This window comes from Phycodurus eques, chromosome 1 (assembly GCF_024500275.1).
Source record: "Phycodurus eques isolate BA_2022a chromosome 1, UOR_Pequ_1.1, whole genome shotgun sequence".
Taxonomy (NCBI): domain Eukaryota; kingdom Metazoa; phylum Chordata; class Actinopteri; order Syngnathiformes; family Syngnathidae; genus Phycodurus; species Phycodurus eques.
Genome location: NC_084525.1, coordinates 22,025,053 through 22,051,616, shown reverse-complemented (window position 1 = coordinate 22,051,616; position 26,564 = coordinate 22,025,053). Strand labels below are relative to the sequence as shown.

Genomic DNA, 26,564 nt, shown 5'->3' with positions numbered 1-26,564 from the left:
TTTCCTCTCTAATTATTTTTTTTCCAATTGATTAATACAGGTTAAAGCTCACATTAAATTTGGGAAAACGTTTTTAAATGATTGATTTTTTTTTTAAATGATCTTGGATCATTTAAAAAAAAAAAAGAAAAAAAAGAAAAAATATTTTCTTTATATATAAAAAAACAAAAAAACAGGCATTGGAACAGGGGTGGGTAGACTTTTTATATCAACTCTATGCTGCTGCATTAGCTTCTTGCAACACCACTCACCATACGCTTGCCACTTGTTGACAAAGGTTGATATATGTATAAGCTTGTTATGTTTTACTGTAGTGTACTTACATTAGTGGTTGCATTCATTTTATAATTGTCCGACAGTTAGATACTTTGAAAGTCTGTCATAGACATGTTAGTAATGTTAAAAATGTTAGTTGACGGCACGGTGGGCAACTGGTTAGCACATCTGCCTCACAGTTCTGAGGACCCGGGTTCAAATCAGGTCTCACCTGTAGGGAGTTTGCATGCTCTCCCCGTGCCTGTGTGGGTTTTCTCCGGGTACTCTGGTTTCCTCCCAAATCCCAAAAACATCCATGGGAGGTTAACTGAAGACTCTTAATTGCCCGTAGGTATAAAAGTGATTGCCAATGGGTGTTTGTTTATATGTGCCCTGCTATTGGCACTTTTGATATTGATACTAGTGAATAGGGCAGTGCCGTCTGTCTAACTACCTAGGCTTCCTCCTAAGGCCCGTTGTTGTCAGGTGCCGGGTTCGGTTGTGACTTTAGATCACCAAAAACGAGGGTAAATTGACTTGTGTGCAGTGTCGCAACAGTTACCTTGAAAAAAGTAACTTAGTTACTTTAGTGATTACTTGAGCTTAAAAGTAACATAGTTACTTTGCTGATTACTTGATTTTAGAAAATAACTAAAAAAATAACTAAGTTACTTTTGGCAGCTGGCAAGTGGCAGGAATGGCACTTATCCACAGTACAAAAAATAGCATTAGCTTCACCGTACCCATTCTTTGGTAATGTACGCCACACAAGTTACAGAATTATGTCATCTAGATGAAGCAATAACTTAAATGTTAGTGTAGTTTAGGCACATTAAATCAGCAACTTAGTGCAGACTTGACATGCCAACACAATATAGTAATTTCCTAAATGTAAACAAGCACACCATTCTCAGTACAATGCTGGTTGTGGTCCATGAAAGCAACTGTGTGTGTGTGTGTGTGTGCGTACCTTTGTGCATCCGTGTACGTGAACGTGAAAGTGAGTGACACACACACACACACACACACCCACACACACACAGCATTGCTCCCACCACAGTAATTTTGATGCGAAGAGCAAGAAAACCTTTTTCTTACTACGTGACGTCAGCCGTGCAGCACGTTCAACAAGCTCACAGACGAAGTTGAGAGTTCTCACTTTTCATTGTAAATATTATTTAAGCTAAGTATTGTAAAGTCCTTCAGTGAGTCGGTCCTTACCCTCCATGACCGATGGATGATCGAGTACTCGGTATGAATAATTAATCCACAACGCATGGCGGGTTTAACACACGAGTAAAACTGTATTATAAAGAAAAAAGTAACCAAAATCAAATATGCTTTTTACTCAGGAAAATAACACATATAGTGTGGCGAAAGTGAAATTGTGCATTTCTTTGCACTTTTATGGTACTGCACCGTCACTGTGCATTGTAGAATCAACAATCACTTCCCAATCGCTTTCTTCTATTCGTGGGAAAAAAAGAGAGGTCTTGGTTAAATAGAACTGTACACTTGGACTGCTCTTTGCTTTATTCACTAGCTACAAATTACTGTTTGGTGAGAGACATTGATGATGCAAAAGTAACTATTGTTAGACTGAAGTAACAACTGTAGTCTAATTACTTTCCCGGGAAAAGTAATGCGTTACCCAAAAATGGTGGATTTTTGGAGTAACGCGTTACAAAGTACACTGGTCGTGTGCTTATTTTTATGATTATATTCCACAATAACCATTCAATTAAAAATAAAACCTCTTTCTCATTTTTGATGAACACCTTACTGCTACTGTATTTGCATGTTGGTCATTATGGTGATACTTAGGAAGCTAATTATTCTTTTAGGTGGTACTTGGTGTAAAAAGAATGAGAACCACTACCCTTGTGTGAATAATAAGGGACACCCTTATTTCCTGAAGGTAGGTGTAATGACAAGCTGCCCGGATACTTTTGTCCATATGGTGGTGCATAAAATGTAGGCTTTGGGACATGAGATTCAAATATGGCTTCCTAGATGAAGTGTTTAAAATGACAAAAGTAAAAAAAAAAATTATAATAAAAATTTAAAAACGAGCCAAGTTGAATGACTAGTATACAACTCCTCAAAGGCAGTCTCTCGGTTGACACAACCTGCAGAGCTTCCCTTGCTAGTGCCAACCCATGCGGAAGAATGCGCAGTGAGGATTGGAAAGAAAGAAAGAAAGAAAGAAAGAAAGAAAGAAAGAAAGAAAAATGAACAATTGTCCATAATAATGTAATTCAGAAATGTCAGCGCTTTTCTGGGCACTTGCCCATCTCCCGACTGAAGAAGTTCCCCTTTCACTAAAAAATATCCCCCAACAATACGAAAACAAAACCACCTCTGTATTTTGTGTTATTATCATGCAGGGTGGAGCTGGGTTAGAAAATGAGCTTTATTCTTTTTTCTTTTTTCATCTGACATTGCAAAATAACATGCAGAGCTGCTGTTTTTAGTCTATATTTTATTCAGCAGAAACAGGTCAGATGTGATGTTTACTGCGATGTTGTTGTCTTGAAGTTAAGCGTGAAAAACAACTTTAAGTAGGAAAGGGGTTTTCCGCCATGCAATGGAGTTAGGCTTTTATTTTCGAGGGCAAAAATATAAAAGAAAAATACCTTGATCACTGCCACCATCATTACTGTTGAAATCTGCACCTTTTCTGTGATAGTTCACTCCTAGTGTTGAGGAAAAACATGAAAGAATAAAAACAAATGAAAGAAGACGTGTATAATTTGGAAACATGTAATTGTGATTTTATTTGAAAGTGCAATTACATTTATAGACACGAATTGAGTTTGAGTTTACTGTGCCGTGCATGGGGAGAGCAGTCATGTGCAGTTCAAAACTGCCGGATTTCCTTTTCCCTTGCATTCTTAAATGTGAAACTAAAACAAGAAATGAACTTTTTTTTCTCCATTCTTTTTTGATTTCTCCAATGTTTAAAGGTTACAACTGTCATAGCTGCACGCCAAGCCTGCAAGTTGATTGCCCTTATGAAAAGCAACAAGCCCTGCCAGTGCCCATGTTTACATGGGCAGCATTATTCCACTATTAACAGAAATTGGTATAATGAGTTCTGTGAAAAATATTCAAGTTAAGTAAGTCCTTTATGTCCAAGACAATAATCAAAAGTCTTGGGCACCACGGTATAATCTATTAATTAATCAATCAGAGGCAGGGCTGGATGGAACACGGACTAGATTCTTCTACATATACAGTATTTTCTTCTGCTTCCTCTAGTCGCAATAGTTTTGTCAATTTAGTATGTCTGTTGTCATTTTATGGTCCAGCAATATCACTATAATTACAATATCAACAGAGTTACCAGCTGTATTCATATGTACACTTGGCTGGTCCTCACTCTGACCCTCAAATCTGTGACCTGAACATTGTCGGGAGGATTCATCTGGTCCACTACATCCCAAAAGTCGTTTCAACACAGAGGATGGCTTTTAGAACATGGAACATGAAAGCCATATATAGGAATGTCAGTTATTAAAAAGAAGCTGATAAGAAATGAAACTTTTTGGGAGAAATTCAACAAATTCATCCATCCATCCATTTTTTCAACTCGCATATATGTGGTCAGAAGTAACTGCCATGAGTTTGAGAATGAGCACTTAAAATCAAAATGAAAAGTGGACCCATTGACATTACACCCGAAGAAATGACCTAATTGCTTAATGTGTTGGTTATCTACAAAAAAAGAAAAAAGGCAGAACAGCAATCTATCACACAAAGTGGTCACTTGCTCACCTAGTGATCCTGCTGGGTTTTATCTCTATCCCATAAAGTGCAAGAAGGGTGGTTGTTTTTTAATGGAAAGACCAGCTTGCTTCAACACCTGAATTATTTTTAAAAATTTTGGTTCAGGAGCTTTCTTTGAATAAATCATGAGCACGACTGGAACATGATGCTGTTTGTGAAGTGGCATTCCAGAGCAAAATATTTATATTTAATGTTAATATTTAAACACACATTTTAAACACATTATAAACATTGGAAACCACAAAAAAATTGCAAGCATAAAACTTATCAAAAAAAAAGTGTGTTCATGCATGTGCCCTTAAGAGGCGGGGCCTGCTGTGTGACGTGTGACGTCGGGCCGTCTGTGTGTGAGTGTCGGGGCGTGAGCCGTGGTAGACAGAAGCTCCTGCATGAGTTTGCTTATGTGTGTTTTACTGTTTACTCTCATTCAAATGAGTGGGGGAAAGCGTAAGTCCAGGTAAACTAAACGGTATCCAACATTTAATATGTGTCTTATTATGTATTATTGGTTACTTAATACAACCTGTGTTGTCGCAGTTGCATTTTGAATGTCTGCATGTGTGGTTTTTTGAAAATGGGTCATTTGACATGTGCAATACAGGGATACAGACACAAATTAAGAATTGGGGACTATAGAACTATATTGCAATCCAGCCTAAAGGAATAACTTCACGCATGTGTTTTGTTTTTTCTTGGGTTTTTCTTTTTGCCTTTTATTGTGACAGCCTGTGATAGCAGTTATTTTAGCATTGCCACTGGCACTGGCTGTAAAATGGACTTTAGCTTTCAAATCTCCACTCAAATAAAGAATGTATGTCACTTATCTGTCAGTCCACTTGAGATGTGGCAAAAAAAGAGCTCCCATCCTGATCCTTGACTGAAAGCCTATTACAAAAGGCCAAATCTCAGGGTGGGTTGGGGGGAAAAAAGATGATGTGCAGTGAAGGGAGCACTTACTGTACAGTATATACTAAGGATGGACATGTCATTCCCTGCTGATCTTAAAAACATTGCTTTGACCAGCTCCCTGACACAATAGTAGCAAAAACCTGAAACAATGATAGATCAGTATATTTCAGAGCAGTCCAATATGACGACCACACAGGCTTCCTTCTTTTTACAAATCATCTCAGGCCCCCCTAGAACTGCCAGCTCGCCAACTTCCACCCACATGAAGTTATGCGTAGCACACCTGCAGCTACATCAGCCAACAAAGGTGACTGAATTCAAACCAGAGAATTAGTGACCTGTGGTCATAGATGATAACAATTGGATAAGAGCACATTTAGGTTGTAGTTGCTTGTGGAGAAGTTGGTAAATTAGTCTTAATAAACCATTGAATCCTATCTCAAACATTGTAAGATTAACGGGACTGGGTGGACAGGAAACTCTGCCCAGTATTTCTGCGCCTCCAGCACACTGTTGTTCCTGCACCTTGCATCATAAGACGAGGCTCCATAAATTGGTTCTTGTTGTATTGAGTTGTACTCTAATTTAAGATCATTTCATTAAGAACTTAAATAAAATGAATCTGACCAAGTTGACAGAACCCCCACCCACCCACCTAGATAAAATGCATTCTTTCAAGCGGCCCTGCTGTGAGGAGACTCCTCCTCGTGGACCCTAAACTAATTAACGTCTACACTCAAAGTCTGAACTCCCAAGCATCAAAGGTCAAAGGTTCCCACCGGTGGACCACCTGTCTGGGAACAGGAACAATTGCTAGGACAAGGCGATACCCGTAGGCGTCGAGAGGAACTACAAAGTAAAACCGGACCCTCATTTGATGTTTAACCAAGGATAAATGTCTGTTTTGATATTTCACGAACTCTGCAGAAATTTTCCAAATGCATGCCTTGATGTCTGTGTCACTTTACAAGTGCAAGCGTGAGGTTTTGACAATTGTTTGTCTTGATTTGACTCCAAGCAGCATGAAATGTGATTTGCAGCATAAGCAGTTGATTTGCCAAAACTAAAGTATAAACAGTCAGTCTGATATGCTTGACCTCTGAGTAAAGAGAGTACCAAATTGAGGTTATTTTATATTAATATATGATTTTAAACCCATTTTATCAAATTTGTAGTCTATATTCAAGATAATGGGTGTGGTCTTCTCCAAGTCGTCAATCCCTCTTGCCCACGCCCCGCCTCTAGGGTATTTAACGCTTAACTTCCGCCTTCTGGCTCTCTGTGTTTTTTTTCTCTCCTCTGACTTATTAAGTGTTCTGTCTGGCAGCTCGCTAGCCATGGGCTGGTTTCGGCTACCCCTCCCCCCTTTGCCCTTTCTTTGTTCGGGCACACGGCTCGGTAACCGCGGGCCGTGGGGATGGAGATCTTGCTCCCTAGCCTCCGTGGAACCCTGCTGCTAAGCCTCCCGAACAGTTGCTGTGCCCTTTGTGTGTTTCCCTCTAGATCCCTTGTAGATGTCATTAAATATACTATAAAATTCCACTTTTGGTCATATTTTGTGTGTGTTCTGAGTTTAAGTAAACTTCTCATTTATATCTCAAAATGTCATAAAGTGTAGCAACCTTCAGATTATGGACTGAGAAAAAGGTTTCAGTTTCAAAAGTTTCAAGTGAGGTGAAAAAGGTTTCGCCTCACTTTCCCTAAATTTTATCCACATAAAAAGTGACCTTGTGCCCCTTTTTGAGACATGGTAGTTTGATTTTAACGATTAAACTTAAAAATTACGCTAAACCGGAAGTCACACAGGCGTCGCTTCTGGCTTATTCTTTTCTCCTAAATTAATTTTTTTTTTAATTTAACCCATATACACTACACACTCCAGGGCAGAACTGTCTGCTGTTCATCATTCCTGCGTAGTGGAAGCAAAAGTTCCACCATTTTGCCTCAGTAAAGTTAAATGAATTTATACAGGCATGAAAAGAAAATCCACCCACAGAAATTCTACCTACCGTCCTCAGTGGGTACATAGACGTTCAGATAAAGGCAGTCTTCGCTCTGCTCCTGCACATAGGTTACCAGTGTATCCAAGTTGGCTGTGAACCACACAGGGAGCATATCATTGTGCAGGAAGCGATCTTCCAAAAACTGAGGACAAACGGGAGCAAACTGAGTAGCATTCCTGATGCCCGGCCAGGACATCGGGGGCTCCGGGGCCTGAAACCGCCGTTCACCTGTTGGGGCCAATGCATATGGGATCCCCAAATACTGTTCCACTGGTCCCAGGATCTCATTGGGTAATGTCACTTTCACTCCTCGCAACTTTCCATAGTTGGTGGTGACCACAGGGTACTGTTGACCCTGGATTGTGACTGCACAGATGGACATGAATCCCATCCAGAGCAGCAGGAAAGCCATGGTGGAACCCATCCATGAAGGGCCTCTGTAAGCAGACATGCTCCTGCTGTGTTGAGCCAAGTCTGTAGTGGTTTAAGTCCACACTCGGGTTCCTCACCGCCCCTTTGTCTCCTTCTTTCCTCAGGCTAAAAGCTGGGAGACAGCGGCCTCGCAAAACAACATGGCTTGCTCAGAATTTCCCATCCTGAGTTTCTCAGGTCCGAACATCAGGAGAAGGAGATCTTAGACACAATTGCCTTAGCTCCAGCTTGATGGGAGCCTGAAATAAACAGGAAAAACATGAATGACATTAGTTTTAGTTGTAACCATGCCAAATGCTAACAAACAAACATGTATTACATATCTCACACAAATCTAACAACTTGTGATAAAATACCAGTAGTGCTCACCACTGGAGAATGTGTCAAAAAGGAAACTAAACACATTTGACTTTCTTTAGTCATGCATGCTGCTAACCTGGCAACCCACCACTACGCTATGAGGCCACCTCATGAAATACCCATCATGCAGCGAGATCCTAAAATGATTACATTTCAATTCAAGGATTATGTTTTGGAACAAATCAGGAAAACGAGAATGGCAACATGAAGCTCAAAGATGAGAGACACAACTTTATGTGTCACTGCAGACATAGGTAAACTATGCTAACTTCACAATTTAACTCACCAATAGCTGGTCAAATACGAACTAATATTCATGTTAGCTATGCACTGAATTGATAAGATATAAAAATTATTGAAAATATGAAGACTTAAATGGGAAACTAGACCATTTAAAATATGTTTGTGAACATGTTAGCGAAGACAGGGCCACGTAATGGTTTAACTTTTTACTGTGCAGGGCGTCCACCATATTTGATGTGGCAGATCCACTTGTAAAGTAATGCAAGTTAACAGACAGAACTTCATAAAGGGGAAACCTACAAAATGAACGACGTTAGTAACTCTCATTTAGCCGTTCAAATACACTAATATATTGGGGGAAACAGAAAGGCACCAAAAATGTAATTTTGAAATCAAATGATTACATGAGTTTACTCCCATATACAGGATATTTCAAAATTAGATTTTTCATTTTTATATTTCAAATTATGATAATTAAATATTAAATATTTTATTTTATTTTTTAATTGGATTTTATTATTTTATACATCAAAGAAAATGTTAAAAACAATGCCATCAAGCCCATGTGCTTGCACGCACGCACACGAGCACACACACACACACACACACACTCACTAAACACCATTGACCTCTTAATGAAATGCTTCACTTGTGGTCTTCAAGGTCAGTTCAGGACATTGCATAAGTAGTCAGGACACCATACTTAACATCAAAGTAAATTTAAGGACAAGCCTGTACCTTTTCATACGTGATCTAAATCTGAGAAAGAACCCAGGATAACAGAACCATTCATTTGGGTTAGTCATTCTGGATCTGGCATCAGATCGGTCACCGGAACTGACCATGCGCAATCGAAACAATTACTTTGATTCTCCAGGAAGGGGCATGATGCCTTTCCAAAAAAATCCCAGAAGCCTCCCCTTCTGCACTAAAAATATGCAGCTGGTCTATTTTTGACAGACGGCAAGTCAATCTGGACACGGCATACTGACCGCGTGGGTGTGGGTTAAAGCTTTTTTTTTTTTTTTTATAAACTAAAACCCTGCAGACCATTAATGGGCAGACAAAACGCTCCACTTGTGAAAGCCTCCCAGTGGGATTTAAAGCAGTGTGCAGGCAAGAACAAAGCCACAGCACCATCAGGGGCTAAAGGGTTCAACATGCTTTAACTCAGCTTGATGGAATATGATGTCTGGAGATTGTCCTGAAACTTACATGGCAAACCTCTGTCTCCTACACCGTCATGGACAATGCATTCGCCAAGTATTGAATTAACTCATTTCTTGTAGTACCTGGTCTGAGGTCCATTCCACTGCAGCCTCACAAGATGTTTTGGTTATATGCCAATATATATATAAAAGGAACACTGAACTATCCATTTATAATCGTGTCACCCTATTTTTTGCTGTCTTGGGCCCATGTTCCCCTAAACCTGGTAGAGCAATACAAAAAGTATGAATCGACTAAAGATATTACAGTAAAATAATACAGTGTACACATTGGTACACGGACTGCACTTACTGTATATAGTGCTTTATCTACACTATCACAGTGGCAAAAGCGTTTTACAAAGCCTCACAGCCACTCATTCACACACACATTCATACACCAATGGGCGACTGCTGCCATACAAGGCACTGGCAGCACAAGAGATATCCAGAAGTATAATAAAGCCTTGAAGTAAGTATTTTGGAGTGACCAGGGCAACGATCGATGACATGGTACTTATTACAAACCGGTGTAGCATTCTGAATCAGTCACTGTTACAAGACATGGTGGCTGTAAACATCGTGACGTTTAAAAGCATTTGAAGAAAGAAGATTACATACAATATGTGACCTACCTGTATGCATACTTCTTATTTTATTAGTAAATACAACTTGGAGTGTAAGACAGCTTGATTTGAAATCCCCCCACCCCCCCCCCCCCCTATATTTACAGTAATAGATCTTTTTGCCTTAAGCATTTTGAGTACACCCACAGGGTTTCCATCATTTGCTGCTGATGTGAGTGATTATGTAATGATGACATTAATCACTATATAGAGAGATAATAGCGGCCACATCTGCGGGCACTTCACACGGTAGCACAAAAACATCAAAAGGCAAAAAGGATGAATGTGGCGACACTTCCCTCAGTTGCAATTGTTGCTCATCGTTCAAGCGAGGTTTAAGGCTTGTAAATGTTTATTTATTTTTATTTTTTTCATGAACCGACTGTGTACATTATTTGTGTGTATTTACATAACGATAAATTGTTCTTTATGGTGAGTGAGGGGGCTGAATGTGAGGGGTGCACTCCGCCACCGCTGCCAATCTCCATGAACAAGGATGGCCTACATTGTTCTCACTCCTACTGATTATCACGGCTAACTCTTATGAATACCAATGGAGGAGTGCATTCTCATTTGCATTCCAATCACAACATGATCGAGCCTGAGACTCAGGTCTTATCTGTAAAATGACTGACACTTTGAACTACAGCTGCTAACAATTATTCACATATCCACGTCACGATATACTACTACATGCAAGGTGTGTCAGAAAAATTCCAGGACAGGCTTCAAAAGACATACAGTGGCGCCTTGATATACAAGTGACCCAGGTTTTTCGGGATACAAGCCAGATTTCTTGCTTTGACGTACAAGCAAACATTTGCGATACGTGCGCTGTATTGTGGTCGTAAATTTAACACAACACACTTCAAAACAAGCAGCAGTTTGGCAGATAGTGAACAATTCCTGTTTTTAGCCTGTTATAAACATTTTATTCATCATGTGCTATGGTGAAATGTAATGGAATATGTAAATATTTAACTACTGTAGCTCACATTTATGCAGTTTTTTTAATATAGATTTGTATTTACATTCATTTTTCTTTGTTTTATTCTGCTGTCTGTGCATAGGTCGCCATTGCAAATGAGAATCTGTTCTCAATGGCCTTAAATGGATAAATAAGCATTCTTCAAAAATGCTTCAAGTTGTTTAATGCCATTCCCAGTTAAGTTTACTGTCAAACTAAACAGAAAACAAAGAAAATCACATAATGTGTATTTTAAAACAATCACATAGCTTTGCCTGAGGAAAATCCGCTTACCTTAATGCTAAACACCATAGATGGACTAACAACTAGCATCTATGTGGCGGTTTTATCACGCTTTAAATAACGGATATTTGAATACAAACGGTGGAGCAACACATGTTGACAGGTAATATAACAATACTCACAGGGATATATTCTTTATCCTCGTTTCCAACAGTAAACATGTGGTGCTCCACAATCAGCACATGAACATGGGACATGAACCTGCTCTCGATGTTTCACATACAGCAATTTAAAAAAAAAAATGTGTGCTGATATTCGCGATGGCAAATGGTAATAAGACCAGAGGTTTTTAAAATGTGGCTTTTTATACACTGAGGTTGAAAAGGTTGTGTGATATAGGGACTTTTCTAATGTGTGTTGTTTTAAAAAAAAAAAAGAATTTGCACTTTTCCAATGCAGTTCAGTCATGTTCCTCCTCAGTTTGGGCTCAACAGAGAGATTTAAGTGGAACGTCTAATTTTGTGATCTTAATATTTATTTAATATTTATTTAACTTGTGGCGGCACGACTGGTTAGAGCGTCAGCCTCACAGTTCCGAGGACCCGGGTTCAATACCCGGCCCCGCCTGTGTGGAGTTTGCATGTTCTCCCCGTGCCTGTGTGGGTTTTCTCCGGGCACTCCGGTTTCCTCCCACATCCCAAAATCATGCATTAATTGGAGACTCTAAATTGCCCGTAGACATGACTGTGAGTGCGAATGGTTGTTTGTTTCTATGTGCCCTGCGATTGGCTGGCAACCAGTTCAGGGTGTACCCCGCCTCCTGCCCGATACCAGCTGGGATAGGCTCCAGCACGCCCGCGACCCTAGTGAGGAGAGGTGGCTCAGAAAATGGATGGATGGATGGATTTATTTAACTTGTATACATGCATTTGTCATTTTCCTTCTCAGTTTGTGCTTAATTCAGACACATTATGCTGGAGGTGGTCTTAGTTACTTTGTGCAACCTTTAGATTTACTGTTCCTTTCCTCTTAGTTCCTTAAGCAGGTGCTCTGAAATGCACTCTGAGTGTAGTTATGTATGCTTTATTTGTGTTTAAAAAGGATGACAAAGACTATTTTTGACAAATTCGTCAGCTTGGTTGACTTTGTTAACAATGCTTAGTGACTTAATGAGCATGGGAAAATGTTGTTCCAGGTTGAGACCATTTGAACACTGAACGCTGAACACTACTCACTCATAGCTCATAGGTAATGGACTTCAATGAAACTGTGCTTTTTCCAGGCCCCCAAAAAGCTGCTACATTGTTTTCAGGGGTCAGGCTAGACACCTTGGTTCCCATGACATTTCACCTTTTAGGTATAATGACTTCACAGACTTATTTACAGAGATGGGAGGACTCGAGTCAATTGACTTGACTCAAGTCGACTTGAGTTGCCAGTTTTATGACTTACGACTTGCTTGCCAAATACTGAAGAAAGACTTGACTTTAGACTTGGTAGCCACGAGACGTGACTTTGACTTGAACTACATAACTTGACAAGTCATCTCGTTTAGAGTTGGAAATCAGCATTTTAACTAAGAGAGTTTGCCTTTTTTTTAAAGAAAGAAATGATTTGGAGGGGTCATTTGCGCCAACCGGGCAACACAGTCTGCATTGTTGCGCACTTGCCAGTGTGACGGAGCCACCTGCATGAACAACGATGGAGGGAGCTCCTAAAGATAATACAATTTGCTTTCAAGGATTATGTTTTCGATGAAGTCTGCAAAAAGAGGGTGGCAACCTGCAAGGCTTGCAACTCTCGCATTAATAAAAATATGATGTCATTGTGAACGTTTTAGTACAGCTAAGTAACAAGGGGGGTGGGACGGTTTATGATAATTTTCGGAACCTTTCGTTTCGGTTCATAGCCACGCAAAACTCTCTCTCTCATTTACTAATGAGGCGAGAGCAGAGTAGAAAGTAGCATCTAAAATAGAATGCTAACTGCTGAATGCAGAAAAAGTGAAGCTGCGTTGTTGGCGGTCAGTTGTGGAGATTAAAAAAAAAAAGTGCGGCGATGTTTGCGGGCATGAAGAAAGAGTCAGCGCTAGAAGATGACAGGTGTGTTGTGCGACTGCGGTCAAGCCAGCCTCCACTCGTAAAGTAGCAGTCAAGCCAGCCGCCCCTAATTTTGTTCATACTAGGCATTACGGTAATAGGTCGCCAACTCGCGGCGAACCGCAGTGTTGTGCGGTCTATTGTATTGGATCACCTTGCATTATGATCACACCAATAAAATAGTCGTTGACAGAAGTGCATTCTACTATTAGTAAGTACACTACAAATTGTGAGTAGCTATGTGTGAATATAATTTTCATAATACTGAATATGTTCACTGAAGTGTCAATATTAAAATGTCATCTGTTGTGTCGGCTCCGTGATAAAGCTGTCTGCACTATTTTTAAAATCGAGACCACAGCATATGAAACAAAACCTTTAATCTAACGACAATTGTCAATTGTCCAGAGTCAGTGCTTCTAAATTAGATTAATTCTAAACCCAGCCACCCTAGTTATAGGAGCATGTCCACATATACAGTAAGCATGTTGTTTATTTTTACTTCTCTTGAAACGATTTTAAAAAAAATTATAATTATTTGTACAGGTTCTGTGTCACAATAAAGGTGAAAAAGTTTTTTTTTTTTTTAATATATGGGTTTTGTTTAATAGTGTTCTTTTAAGAACTATGGGGGTTAGAAGGCTGTCACCACAAAGTAATCAGCATAGTTTGTTCAGAAGTAAAGCAAAGTTAAATTGAGTTTGAAATACAACTTTAAAACAATTCAGTGCAATTAATTCAATCACTCATAATCTCGGTGTTCGTTTCACTTTTATAAAGTGGAAATAATTTTTTAGTGTTATGATTTGTGAAAAAAAAAACATTGTATTACCACTCCAATATATGTTGTGACTGGAGCAAGATTGTATGACTTGACTTGCAACTTGCTTAAACCAAGTAATGACTTGACTCCACTTTCTTGAACTTTAGTGGCGACTCGACTTGACTTGCTTGTTTTTTTTCCCCGCAGTGACTTGGGACTTGCTTGAGACTTGAAGGTTATGACTTGAGACTTGCACATATGTGACTTACTTCCACCTCTGCTTATTTCCTATACAATATTAGAAAACCAAAAATTGCTATTGCTTAAAAACCAATAGAAAAAAACATGGGTGGATATACAGTAAGATGCATTCAACTGAATTCTCTCGTTTAAAAAATTGAGACCAGCTGGTGTTTACAACACTTCTTGTTCCTGACTAAGCAATTCGAAGCCAAGAAAGTGTGCTTTGCTGCTTGACAAACATAGTGTTGCTATGGTTGATTTTCCTGCCAATATTTCTTTGAGATTGTTTCACAGAAATTGACTTTGGTTTCAATAATGAGGTATAATCACAACTTGCTGTTATGATTTGTTTCTGAATTCCTGCCATGTGGGATAAATGCCTTGGCATTTATTGTAAATCCAATAACTATTTTTACTTTAATTATTAAGTAAATTGCTTATAAAATCCACAACTGTCTTCATCTGAAGAGTAGATTTTCTTCGCACCAGGTTAACTTTTAACACAAACTGAGCTTGACCTATTTGCTTTTGTGCTTCTTTTATTTGTTTTTACTTTTTCATTTTTATTTTGCAGTTTTTTTTCTGGAAAATATATTGTATTCTAATATATGTTGTATTTAGTTTTACTATTTCATTTTATCAGTGCATGTATAGCTTTTATTGGTCTTTCATTGTACAGCCCTTGAACTTGTGTAAAAACATAATTGACCCTACTTACTCGACTTTACACCAATTTTATATGTCTGATCGGTGTCGGACGATATTTAGCATTTTATGCTGATCGACTGTAATGTCATAATTCGCCGATCCGATCAATGACATAATTGATTGGCTCCGCAAAAGACATTTACTCCGCGTCGCCATCGTGCACAGTATATTTTAATCCAAAAGCTATTTTATTTTTAGCCTTGTCGCAAGTCTTTTGACGTAGTACTGTAAATATCTGACCGTGAATAAAGTTATCTAAAAAAAACTTTTCGGCGGTCTGGGACAGACAACACGTAATGACTGGATCAGACTACAAGACAAATTTCGTCTTTCAGGATTACACTTTGTCAGACTACTGCAATAAAATCCACCGCATCCCGTTTTTTACGATCATTGGGCTTTATCTTGTCAACTCAAATGCGACCGGCTACACTCGCTACCGTGGCAACGACAACAAGAGTGAATCGTGCCGACTGTATTACAAGGACAAAATGGGGGAAATCGTGTGTTGGTGGTCACCGGTGCTCAGGACAGGAGAGGACGTTCGTTTAAGGTATGTTCACGTACTTTGAATACGATACGGCTCGCAAGCGGGCAACAAAACGTTATGTAGCCTAGCAAGCTAGTGGTACAAGGAACGGTTGGAAACATGCTGCCGTTCTGTCGACTCATGCTCTAAAGTTTCGGTGTGGGTGAAGTAATTTAATAAAAAATAAAGTAATTTAATTAGAGTAAGTTAGCACCCATTATTTCTGTCATGTAATGTTGGTTTGACCTGACTGATTAGAATACATAATCTGACTGGAGCAGTGATTTCCAACCTTTATGGAGCCAAGGAACATATTTTACAATTGAAAAATCTCACGGCACACCAACAAACAAAAATGTCACAAAAAGTGGATACATGAATGGTGTATGTATTCTTGCCATCGAATAGAAGACCATTCATTTGTTCTGTCTGTCACTATGCCTCACTGGCATAAATAGATGAACAAAGATACATTATTGTAAATATAATTTTTAAGCAATTAAGTACACAAGTATATACAGTAAATGAACAGGTCATTGAAATGGACACATTCCATCATCTCCGGATCTGTGATCGGTTATTGTTTTTTTCCTTGTCCTGATGGTTCACCACCTTGCCTTGGATATCCTCACCCTGAGCCAACCCACAATAAAGCATTAAATTTTAGCACTAAATTTACTCCCTCCGCCTCAGTCTGCTCTTGGGTCCAATCCAATTCATATACGATTTTTAAACGTGACAGAATGTGCACTGTGGTAAGGAACGTTTCTTGAACGATCCCTCTGAATTGTCTATCAAGTATTCATATTCTTTTCATATTTTGTATTTTACCGTCGAATATACTAATAAAAACCTCTGCTAATTGTTATGAGCCAAGACTTATTCATTGTCATTTTAAAAAATCTACTTTCCGTGTTAAACTGATTCACAATTGTTCATGTGTTATGCAGAAATATCAAAAACCTGATTTTAATTCCACTGTAGAAATGTGTTGCTGGTGCCATTTATGCATCTCTGCATCGTTATCATTGTGTTGTATTTTTTTCCCCGATGCTGCTGTTTTTCACCTGTTTGCTGATGTAGGTAATGCTGGCTCAGCTGGGCTGCAGTTTTGAACCGCAGCCTATTACAGTATGTCTATCGAGTAAGTAAAAAATTGGGATGGCTGATTCGCTCTCTTTAAATCGCTGGAGCTGCAACGCTCCTTATGGCCAGATTTTATTCATTTCTTTATTTTTACCCGTTAGGCTGCCACGGCACTGTTTGGCTCATAAATGTAAATGTAAATCAGACTCAAATGTCGGTGCCTCACAGGCCATGAATCTCACCGTATGTCTTTGAGGCTGTTAGATATGGTCTCTTTGTTTGTTTGTTTAACTATTTTTAAACAACTTAACATTGTTGAAATAACATTGGTTTTGATGCTGAGAAAGAGCATTATAATTATGTGACACATATGTGTGTTATATTGTTATTATTATCAGTGAAATACAAAGAAAATTATATCCAGACAGAGTAAAATATTTAGCTTTCATTTTATTTTTTTGAGTGGTTAGAGCATCTGCCTCACAGTTCTGAGGTCCGGGGTTCAATCCCCGGCCCCGCCTGTGTGGAGTTTGCATGTTCTCCCCGTGCCTGTGTGGGTTTTCTCCGGGCACTCCGGTTTCCTCCCACATCCCAAAAACATGTATGGTAGGTTAATTGGAGACTCTAAATTGCCCGTAGACATGAATGTGTGCGCGAATTGTTGTTTGTTTATGTGTGCCCTGCGATTGGCTGGCAACCAGTTCAGGGTGTACCCCCGCCTCCTGCCCGATGATAGCTGGGATAGGCTCCAGCATGCCCACGACCCTAGTGAGGAGAAGCGGCTCAGAAAATGGATGGATGGATGTTTTGTTGGTGTCAATTCTGAAAGATGGGGTGTTAAAATATGGTGTTCAATCATTTAGAATTTTTTATTGCCAGTGATGCCGGTTACAAAACATGTGATACGGTGATATCTAATCTAATGTGTTACTTTTTATATTAGAGTAGTCAGATTACAGTTACTTTGATTTATCTGCCAATAGTTAGTTTTTTGTTTAAAAAAAAGACAGAGGTTGCTTTTGAATAATAATATGCTGTTAATGCTTATGCAACAGATATTTATCAATAACAAACTACAGTGCTTGGGAACATGAGGCAAGTCAATAACCAAGACATTTGATTCAGTCACGGTGCATGCCATAAGTGTAGACCAATTTTCAGCCTTTCTTTTAGTCATGACTAATTAAACAGGCGAAACAAGCTATATTCTCAACTATCCATAACTAACATGCACACAACGACTAACTACAATATCGAAAAAAGGCAAAATATTTATAAACGGAGCCGTCTGGGGCAATGACGTCACGTGACGTGTTGCACGTTTTCCGCACATAGTCAACTCACATGTAATCAAGCGGCCACCGGCGCAAACAATGGACGCTGACGACTGAAGAGGGATTGGCATACTTAAACTGGAAATACAGTCACTACCAAGTAATGGGTACGGTTAAGTTAATGCTTTTTTTTGTACTGTGGATAAGTGATATTCCTGCCACTTGACAGCTGCTGAAAGTAACTAAAAAGTAACTTTTTTTCTAACACAGTGACTTTTGAAATCAAGTAATCAGTGAAGTAACTAAAAGCAAACAAACATCATGACCGCACCAAATGTTCTTAATTATAGCGAACACTTCCTTTCTGGGAGAGAAAAGTGATGCCGATTCCCAAGAAAATAGTATTTTCAGTTTTGTAGCACTGATATGATGGGGACCAAAGTGATATTTTTTCCACAGGACGCCAAATCCCGATCAGCGTTCCACAAAACGTTTGAGCCGCAATTGTGGATAATATCACTCAAGACCTCGTTCACCTCTTATGAAAGGCAAGGTAGAGTATTGTATTGTTTTTATGCCTTAATAAGAAATGTGGTATGCATGTTTGACAATTTATTTAGAAAAAAAGTGAGTCAAGAAAAATCTCATGATGGGTAAGAGCAAAGTGCTATCTTAAGACCATTGCAAACTAAGTGCTGCAAAACATAACGATGGCATTGGTTACAGGCGCATATCTAAGCTTCTGAACGTTCCAGTGAGCACGGTTGGGGCCATAATACATAAGAGGAAAGCAAATACTACCACCATAAATTTTCCTCAATCAGGTGTTCCTCGCTGACAGAGGAGTGCAAAGAATAATCATAAGAGTTGTCCAAGAGCCAAGGACCACCTGTGGAGATCTTAAAAAAAACCTGGAATTAGCAGGTACTGTTGTCACAAGGAAACAGTGAGTAATGTACTCCGCCGCCATGGCCTGTATGCAGGCTCATCACGCAAGACCCCATTACTGAAAAAAAGCATCTCAAAGCTTGTTTACAGTTTCTTGAACAACATTTGGACAAGCCAGTTAAATACTGGCAGAATATAATCTGGTCGGATGAGAACAAAATTTAACTCTTTGGATGCCGTAATGCACACCACATTTGGAGGAGAAATAGCACTGCACATCACCCTAAAAACACCATGCAAACAATGAAGTTCGGAAGTGGGAACATGATGGTGTGGGGCTGATTTTCAGCAAATGGTACTGGTAAACTTCACATTACTGAAGTAAGGATGAATGGGCAAGTGTACTGAGACGTTCTTGACAAAAATCTGCTGCCATCTACGAGGATGATGAAAATGAAACGAGGGTGGACATTTCATCAGGATCATGATCCAAAAATATTGCCAAGGAAACTCTCAATTGGTTTCAAAGAAAAAAAAAAGCTGCAAGAATGGCCCAACCAAGCACCTTGAATCCAATCAAATCTATGGAAAGAACTGAAAGTCAAGGTTCATAAAAGAAGCCCACAGAACCTTGAAGATTTGAAGACTGCTTGTGTGGAGGAATGGGCCAAAATCACATCAGAGCAATGCATGTGACTAGTTTCTCCATACTGGAGCTGTCTTGAACCTATCATTGAAAACAAAGGCGTTTGTACAAAGTACTAAATAAATACCAGTTACCATGTTCAATAATTTCCCCCTGTGCCATTTGACATGATTACACACAACTTCATTTCTGAGTTTATTTGTTCTACTTTCTTTGTATGTATGGATTACTTGGGTTGCTCCCAACGTGAAATGTTCATGTCAGTAGCACCTTGGGAAATATATTTGAGAAAAACGGTGACGTGTTAAATACTTATTTCAGCCTCTGTATGTGCATGAGAATTCATTTACTGAAGAGAAGGATTTTGGACATGATTAAAAATTCACTGTCAAGGCCAAATGACTTTGTGGGGCTAGTTCAACCAACATATTACTGTCAGGCTTGTTTTCAACCCAGAAAAGGATTTTCGGGCACTTTCAGAGCAGCATGTATGAGGTAGATTACAAAGACAAGCAGGAGAAAAAAAAGGAGATCTGCTGCATCTCCATCAGCATCTCAGATGAGTATGATGTATTTTATTTAATGTTTTGACGCTTTTGTCATGTTATGAGATAAATATTTATTGTGAACAGATATATTGTAGTTTATACACTACAATGACTATAGAGGTTTTGAGTTGTTTGCAGGTGATGTATAAGAAGATAAAGGTAACTGTGTTTCTTGCTATAGTAATAGAATTCATCCTCAAATATGGGGAATGCTTCTGTCTCTTGTATAATGCCACACACAGTTATACAACCCCAATTCCAATGAAGTTGGGACGTTGTGTTAAAAATAAATAAAAACAGAATACAATGATTTGCAAATCATGTTCAACCTATATTTAATCGAATACACTACAAAGACAAGATATTTAATGTTCAAACTGATAAACCTTATTGTTTTTAGCAAATAATTATTCACTTAGAATTTTATGGCTGCAACACGTTCCAAAAAAGCTGGGACAGGTAGAAAAAACGTTGAGGAATGCTCATCAAACACTTGTTTGGAAAATTCCATAGGTGAACAGGCCAATCATGGCACCCACCTGTGGGAACAGGTGGGTGCCACCTGTTCCCACAGGTGGGTGCCATGATTGGGTATAAAAGAAGCTTCCCTGAATTGCCCAGTCATTCACAAGCAAAGATGGGGCGAGGAACACTTAAGAAAACCAAACTGTATCAGTAAATACAGTTCAGCGCTACACCCGTAAGTGCAACTTGAAACTCTACTATGCAAAGCAAAAGCCATTTATCAACAACACCCAGAAACGCAGCCGGCTTCTCTGGGCCCGAGCTCATCTAAGATGGACTGATGCAAAGTGGAAAAGTGTTCTGTGGTCCGACGAGTCCACATTTCAAATTGTTTTGGGAAATTGTGGGCGTCGTGTCCTTTGGGCCAAAGACGAAAAGAACCATCCGGACCGTTATGGACGCAAAGTTCAAAAGCCAGCATCTGTGATGGTATGGGTAACTTACACATCTGTGAAGGCACCATTGATGCTGAAAGGTACATACAGGTTTTGGTGAAACATATGCTGCCATTCAAGCAACGTCTTTTTCATGGAAGCCCCTGCTTATTTCAGCAAGACAATGCCAAACCACATTCTGCACGTTACAACAGCGTGGCTTCGTAGTACAAGAGTGCGGGTACTAGACTGGCCTGCCTGCAGTCCACACCTGTCTCCCATTGAAAATGTGTGGCGGATTATGAAGCATAAAATACGGCAACAGAGACCCCGGACTGTTGAACAGCTGAAGCTGTACATCAAGCAAGAATGGGAAAGAATTCCACCTACACAGCTCCAACAATTAGTGTCCTCAGTTCCCAAACGTTTATTGAATGTTGTTAAAAGAAAAGGTAATGTAACACAGTGATAAACATGACCCTGTCCCAGCTTTTTTTGGAACGTGTTGCATCCATAAAATTCAAAGTTAATGATTATTTGCTAAAAACAAAAACGTTTATCAGTTTGAACATTAAATATCTTGTCTTTGTAGTGTATTCAATTAAATATAGGTCGAACATGATTTGCAAATCATTGTATTCTGTTTTTATTTAAGGTTAATACAACGTCCCAACTTCATTGGAATTGGGGTTGTACATTTGTAGCATTTTTGTACATTATTTTTGCAATGTCATGGTCTTATTAAGAGGCAGATTAGGTCACGGAAGGCCCAGGTCCCAAACTCACCATTCGCCACTGACAAATCTGCAATACCTTTTCTAGAAACGGCAAGGCAGAGGTAGAGCAGTGATTCCCAACCAGTGTGTCGTGGCACATTAGTGTGCCGTGAGAGCTCTTCTGGTGTGCTGCGGAAAAATATCAAATTCCACTTCATTGGTCAGAATATTATTTATTCACAACAAATAATGTATCTTTGTTCATCTACTGTATCTATGCCAGTGGCATATAGAGATAGACGGAACAAATAACTGCTCTTCTATTAGATGGCAGAAAGTGTATAATTGACTGATGTATCTACTTTTGGCACATCTTTGTTTGGTGGTGTGCCGTGAGATTTTTCGACAGTAAAACATGTGCTCAACAAAGGTTGGGAGTCACTGAGGTAGAGGACGGGGCGAAAGCTGCACAATTTGTCCTGTGACGTCATGCGCCGCCATGTTGGAAGTCCACACATTGCTTTGTTCTCGTGCTTATTGAGTGTTTGAATAGAGAATCCTCCTCATCTCAACCACTAACAAATGCTAATCATTTGATTGAAAACAAAAAAAGACCTTCTGAAAAGCTTGGCACTGCAAGGAATGATTATTACCAAGAGGGATTTACATAAAGAATTAAAAGCCAATTTGCTTTACACTCTAAGCGCTATGTATTCGTGGACTGGGCAACAGAGTGCCAATGGTGTGGATCGAGATAGTTGCGCCAGCGCAAGGCTCGCTATGTCTATTTGGCAGACCTGTCAGCGTCAAGTTGGGCAGTGTCGGCGCAGCGGGGATGTGTCCTTTGGCTTCTGCCCGGAGCATGTGACACTTTGGTTGATCATCATAGAGGATATAAATCTGTGAAGTCCGTGGAGACATTTCATTTGCCAGCCACCAGTCACCAGCTCATTCTGTATTTATTAAGGGTATACCGCTAACGCTGTGATTGGCTGGCAACCAGTTCAGGGTGTACCCCGCCTCCTGCCCGATGATAGCTGGGATAGGCTCCAGCACGCCCGTGACCCTTGTGGGGATAAGCGGCTCAGAAAATGGATGGATGGATATACCGCTAACGTTCAGTGCTCACACGTGTCACTGAGTCCTCTACCGCATATATGACCGTCACCATGCGAGACTAATTGAGCCGCTTTTAAAGGGTATAACATAGCCCGCTTTGATAGGAGAGGCTTGTGTTGCCCACACCAGCGCAGAACCGTGCGCTGGGGGTACGCAGGTCCACAAAAGTACCAAACCTGGGTCTAGCCCGCCTTCTCGCAGAGTGGGCAAATGATACACGAGCTCCACGGATATGTCGGGTGGATCTGACATATTTCATTCATAAATATGTGAACAATGGACATTGAACTCTCTGAGTCATTGTAGAAAGCATTTCATTGAATGCATCATCATCATCATTACCCCCCCCCCCCCCCCTCCCCCACACACACCTTTTTAAATTACCCCACTGGCCAGCACGCAGCCATAGGGGAAGGAAAGGCACATGCGCGAACGATCCTGCATGGGTGGGGATAGATACTTGAGGTTCGCGGACATATTTAAGCCACCTACAATTATCGCCAGGTGATCCTGTATTTTATCACATTGTCTTTTAAGCACACCTGCCAAGTGACAATGCTCCTGTGATGCACGGACCGCTCTCTCCATGCATGTGAGACTGTCATTGTGCCTCACTTAACGGGAATGAATGAATTAAGCTACTTTGATTGGCGGCAAATAAAGTCGACTCCCTTTAAGCCCACCGGTGCAGACAGCCCCTTTGGTTAAATACGCCGGCTGCGCACATCTGCGACATTACAACAAGCCGGTCTAACCTGCTCCCTCGCAGAGTTACGCCATGCGCTGGGCCGGATTTCCGCTCGTCAGGAAAATAGAGCCCGAAAACATAAAGGTTGTACTTAGTTCTGGGGCCGGTATGCATAGGGGAACCACTTTTAGTTACTATTTAGCACCCATAACCACTACTAGGAATGCCAAAGAACCGCATTTGAGTACTATGTAAGACCTGTATTTATAAGAGTGTACCGGCAGAGATATGACCTGAAAACATTGCGTATTATAGTTTCTTGCAAAGGTGCACTCCATTTGCTTATTCACATGTCCAAGATGTTCATGTAAATGATTAAATCCACAAATACGTATTTTGTGCGCACGTTGTATCTATTTCTCTGTTTATATTTTGTATTTTGTGGACATAAATTTGCATTTTGTGTGCATATTATATGTATATTGCGCTGCTCCCTACCCCTATGTCATGTCTGGGCTTCTGCAGGTCCTACAAGCGACTAAAACACGACGGACAGGTATCGGTTCTTGTATGAGATTTCCCTTGAAGGTGGTACATCTTATCTGTAAGGACTTGAGCCATGGGATTGGAGGGTTCATGTTCTACTGTGGACAAAATGTAAAGGGGAAAAAAAGAATGGCGACCAGCTGTTAGAGAGATGCTATGCTTCTTGCAGGCTACTGTCAAGGTGCCCTTGAGCAAGGCATCGATGCCAACTCAAGAGGTGAAGCACTTTTTGCACTCGGATTCTCCTTGCATTTTTGCACGTATGTGATGTGGTTCTTTGTGTGTGGTGTGCAACACAAAATATAGTGTAGGTTGAATTTACCCGTGAGACATTATAATCAGTATAATAAATAAATGGTGATAAGAGGCTGCACTCCAATATTCCAACAACTTAAAACTTTAAGGTGCCAGAGGAGATCATCCTCCCTCCTGCACCCCCCGAAAAAAATAATAACCCCTCTTCTCACACACCACCATCTTGTGGTTGCTTGGCAAAGAGCGTGCGTGCAGACTATGGGATGCCAGCCTGCATTTTGATGACACACTTAAGGAGGATGTCATTGATGTGTTTCCGTCTCTCTCCTCCAATGCAAACATTTAAAATAGAAATATTTATAAAAGTGAACGCGCTGTTGCGTTGGCCCAGTTCAAACAGAACATGACGCACGTGGAGACGCACAAACACAAAAACCAAAAAATGTACGCGCCCACGTGACCATCGAGTCTCCTCCACTGCGCCGTCATTCAATCATTCGGCCGATGCGCCGTTTCTTGGACGCATCGAGCGCAACCGCAACTCTGTTCGGACCAAAGTGTTCCAACGAAGCCTTAAAGGCTTCGAGAAAACTGTTCCGTTTGCCGATTTAAAAGGCTATTAAATAGTCACATGCAAATACATCACTTTGACAGCAGTAAAGAAGAGGAAGAGCGCAGAAAATGACGGCATGCACTGCGTCCTGGTTAATACCAGAATATTCTTACCTCGACCCTTTAAACTCCCTTGTGCCGGTCCAGACAGACGCGCATTTAAATCCAGCTCCACTAAATCGGTGCTGTCGAAATCCAAATCGGGGAAGCGCGCGCGCGCAATGCAGCACAACTCTTGAAAATCCCGTGGTGTGCGCCTTGTGCGTATAGAAGATAGACCAGCTTTTCTGATCACAGAAGATGTTTCAATGTGTCACTGCAGCCGCACTGGAAACTGATGGAGCCAACTGCGGTGCCAGAAAGGCAGTGCATCGGTGGGACAAGATGAGCGATAAAGAAAGCAGGAGAATCTCTCTCTCTCTCTCTCTCTCTCTCTCTCTCTCTCTCTCGCTCTCTCCCACTCTCTCTCTCTCTCTCTCCCCCCCCCCCCCCCCTCTCTCGCTGTCTCTCTCTCTCTCTGGCTTGCAATTGGACAACACAGAGTGAAGTTTATTAACCCTTAGATTTTGTTCATTTTCCATGCATAGTATATACTGCATGGGTCTTTTTTTTTACTCTTTATTTATTTTCCGAGAATGGTGACAATCAAAGACCAACCAACGGTTGCGTATTCTGTGGGAACCTGTGTAAATTGGTGGGAACAAAGACAGCTGTTCGAGCGCCATTTTTATCACTGTTACCACTGTCCCATTAAAAGAATACACACATTTATAGCAAGTGCAGTTTCAAGGTTCTCAACATTACAACTATTTGATCAGCAACGGCCTCAGTGTACACCATAGGTGTCAAACCTGAGGCCCGGAACATCCGACCTGCCATATCATTTAGTTGGCCCATGAAAGGAAATATTTTGCATCAACTTCCATGATTCTTGCTAAAATCTGTACCAAAATGTCAAATCATCATCCATCCATCAATTTTCTGATCCGCTTCTCCTCACTAGGGTCGCGGGCATGCTGGAGGCTCTCCCAGCTGTCATCGGGCAGGAGACGGGGTACACCCTGAACTGGTTGCCAGCCAATCGCAGAGCACGTAGAAACAAACAACCATTCGCACTCACAATCATGCCTACAGGCAATTTAGAGACACCAATTAATGCATGTTTTTGGGATGTGGGAGGAAACCGGAGTGCCCGGAGAAAACCCACGCAGGCACGGGGAGAACATGCAAACTCCACACAGGCGGGGCCGGGGATTGAACCCGGGTCCTCAGAACTGTGAGGCTGACGCTCTAACCAGTCGGCCACCGTGCCGCCTCAAATCATCATATGTAATAAAATAAAATAATGTTGAGATATTGCAAGCAATTATTATTTTTTGTTACCAAATTCCTTTTTTACAGTAACTTGATGGGGGTGGGAGTGTTTAACAGTAACCCTGTTTAACGTTAAAGGGTGCTGGAATCCAACGTCTACCTCGGCAATATCTTTTGTATTTCGCGAGGACCGACTGCGCATGGAAAATATAGAACGAGAGTCAATAGGAAAATGTTGATGCACCCTAAACTGGATGTTGTGTCATAAAATGAGACAACCAAGAGATAAATGAATCAATTTTACTCATCATTAACTGTATACAATTTATCCTACTCATGCCTGGACTTTACACAAACTTTGCAGCACCTTTACAAAGGAATGACATTTTTAAATATTTACATCTTTGTGGATTTGGGGTCACTTTAGAAAATGTCATACAATTTCTGAGTGAAAGAATTACATTTAGAGTATTTTACTGCTGTCAAATGTCAAAAAGGCTTTTAAAACAGCAGTCAATGCCTTGTGATTGGAGGCATACAGAAAGCTATTTGAACATTTATTCAATACCCTACTAGTGCGCTGTCCGTGTACTAGT

The 26,564-nt window shown here is 40.4% G+C and overlaps 1 protein-coding gene across 1 annotated transcript in view; it reads right to left on the bottom strand.

Annotated features, from left to right (window-relative positions):
* Window positions 1-25,015, bottom strand: part of nlgn4xa (neuroligin 4 X-linked a) — an 89,057-nt gene extending 64,042 nt beyond the window's left edge. Inside the window, exons 1-2 of the mRNA XM_061683018.1 lie at window positions 24,769-25,015; window positions 6,963-7,627 (exon numbers count right to left, since the gene is read on the bottom strand). Of these exons, the coding sequence (XP_061539002.1) occupies window positions 6,963-7,407 (445 nt within the window). The 5' untranslated portion in view covers window positions 7,408-7,627; window positions 24,769-25,015. The remainder of the gene's footprint in view (window positions 1-6,962; window positions 7,628-24,768) is intronic.
* Window positions 25,016-26,564: the final 1,549 nt, after the last annotated feature.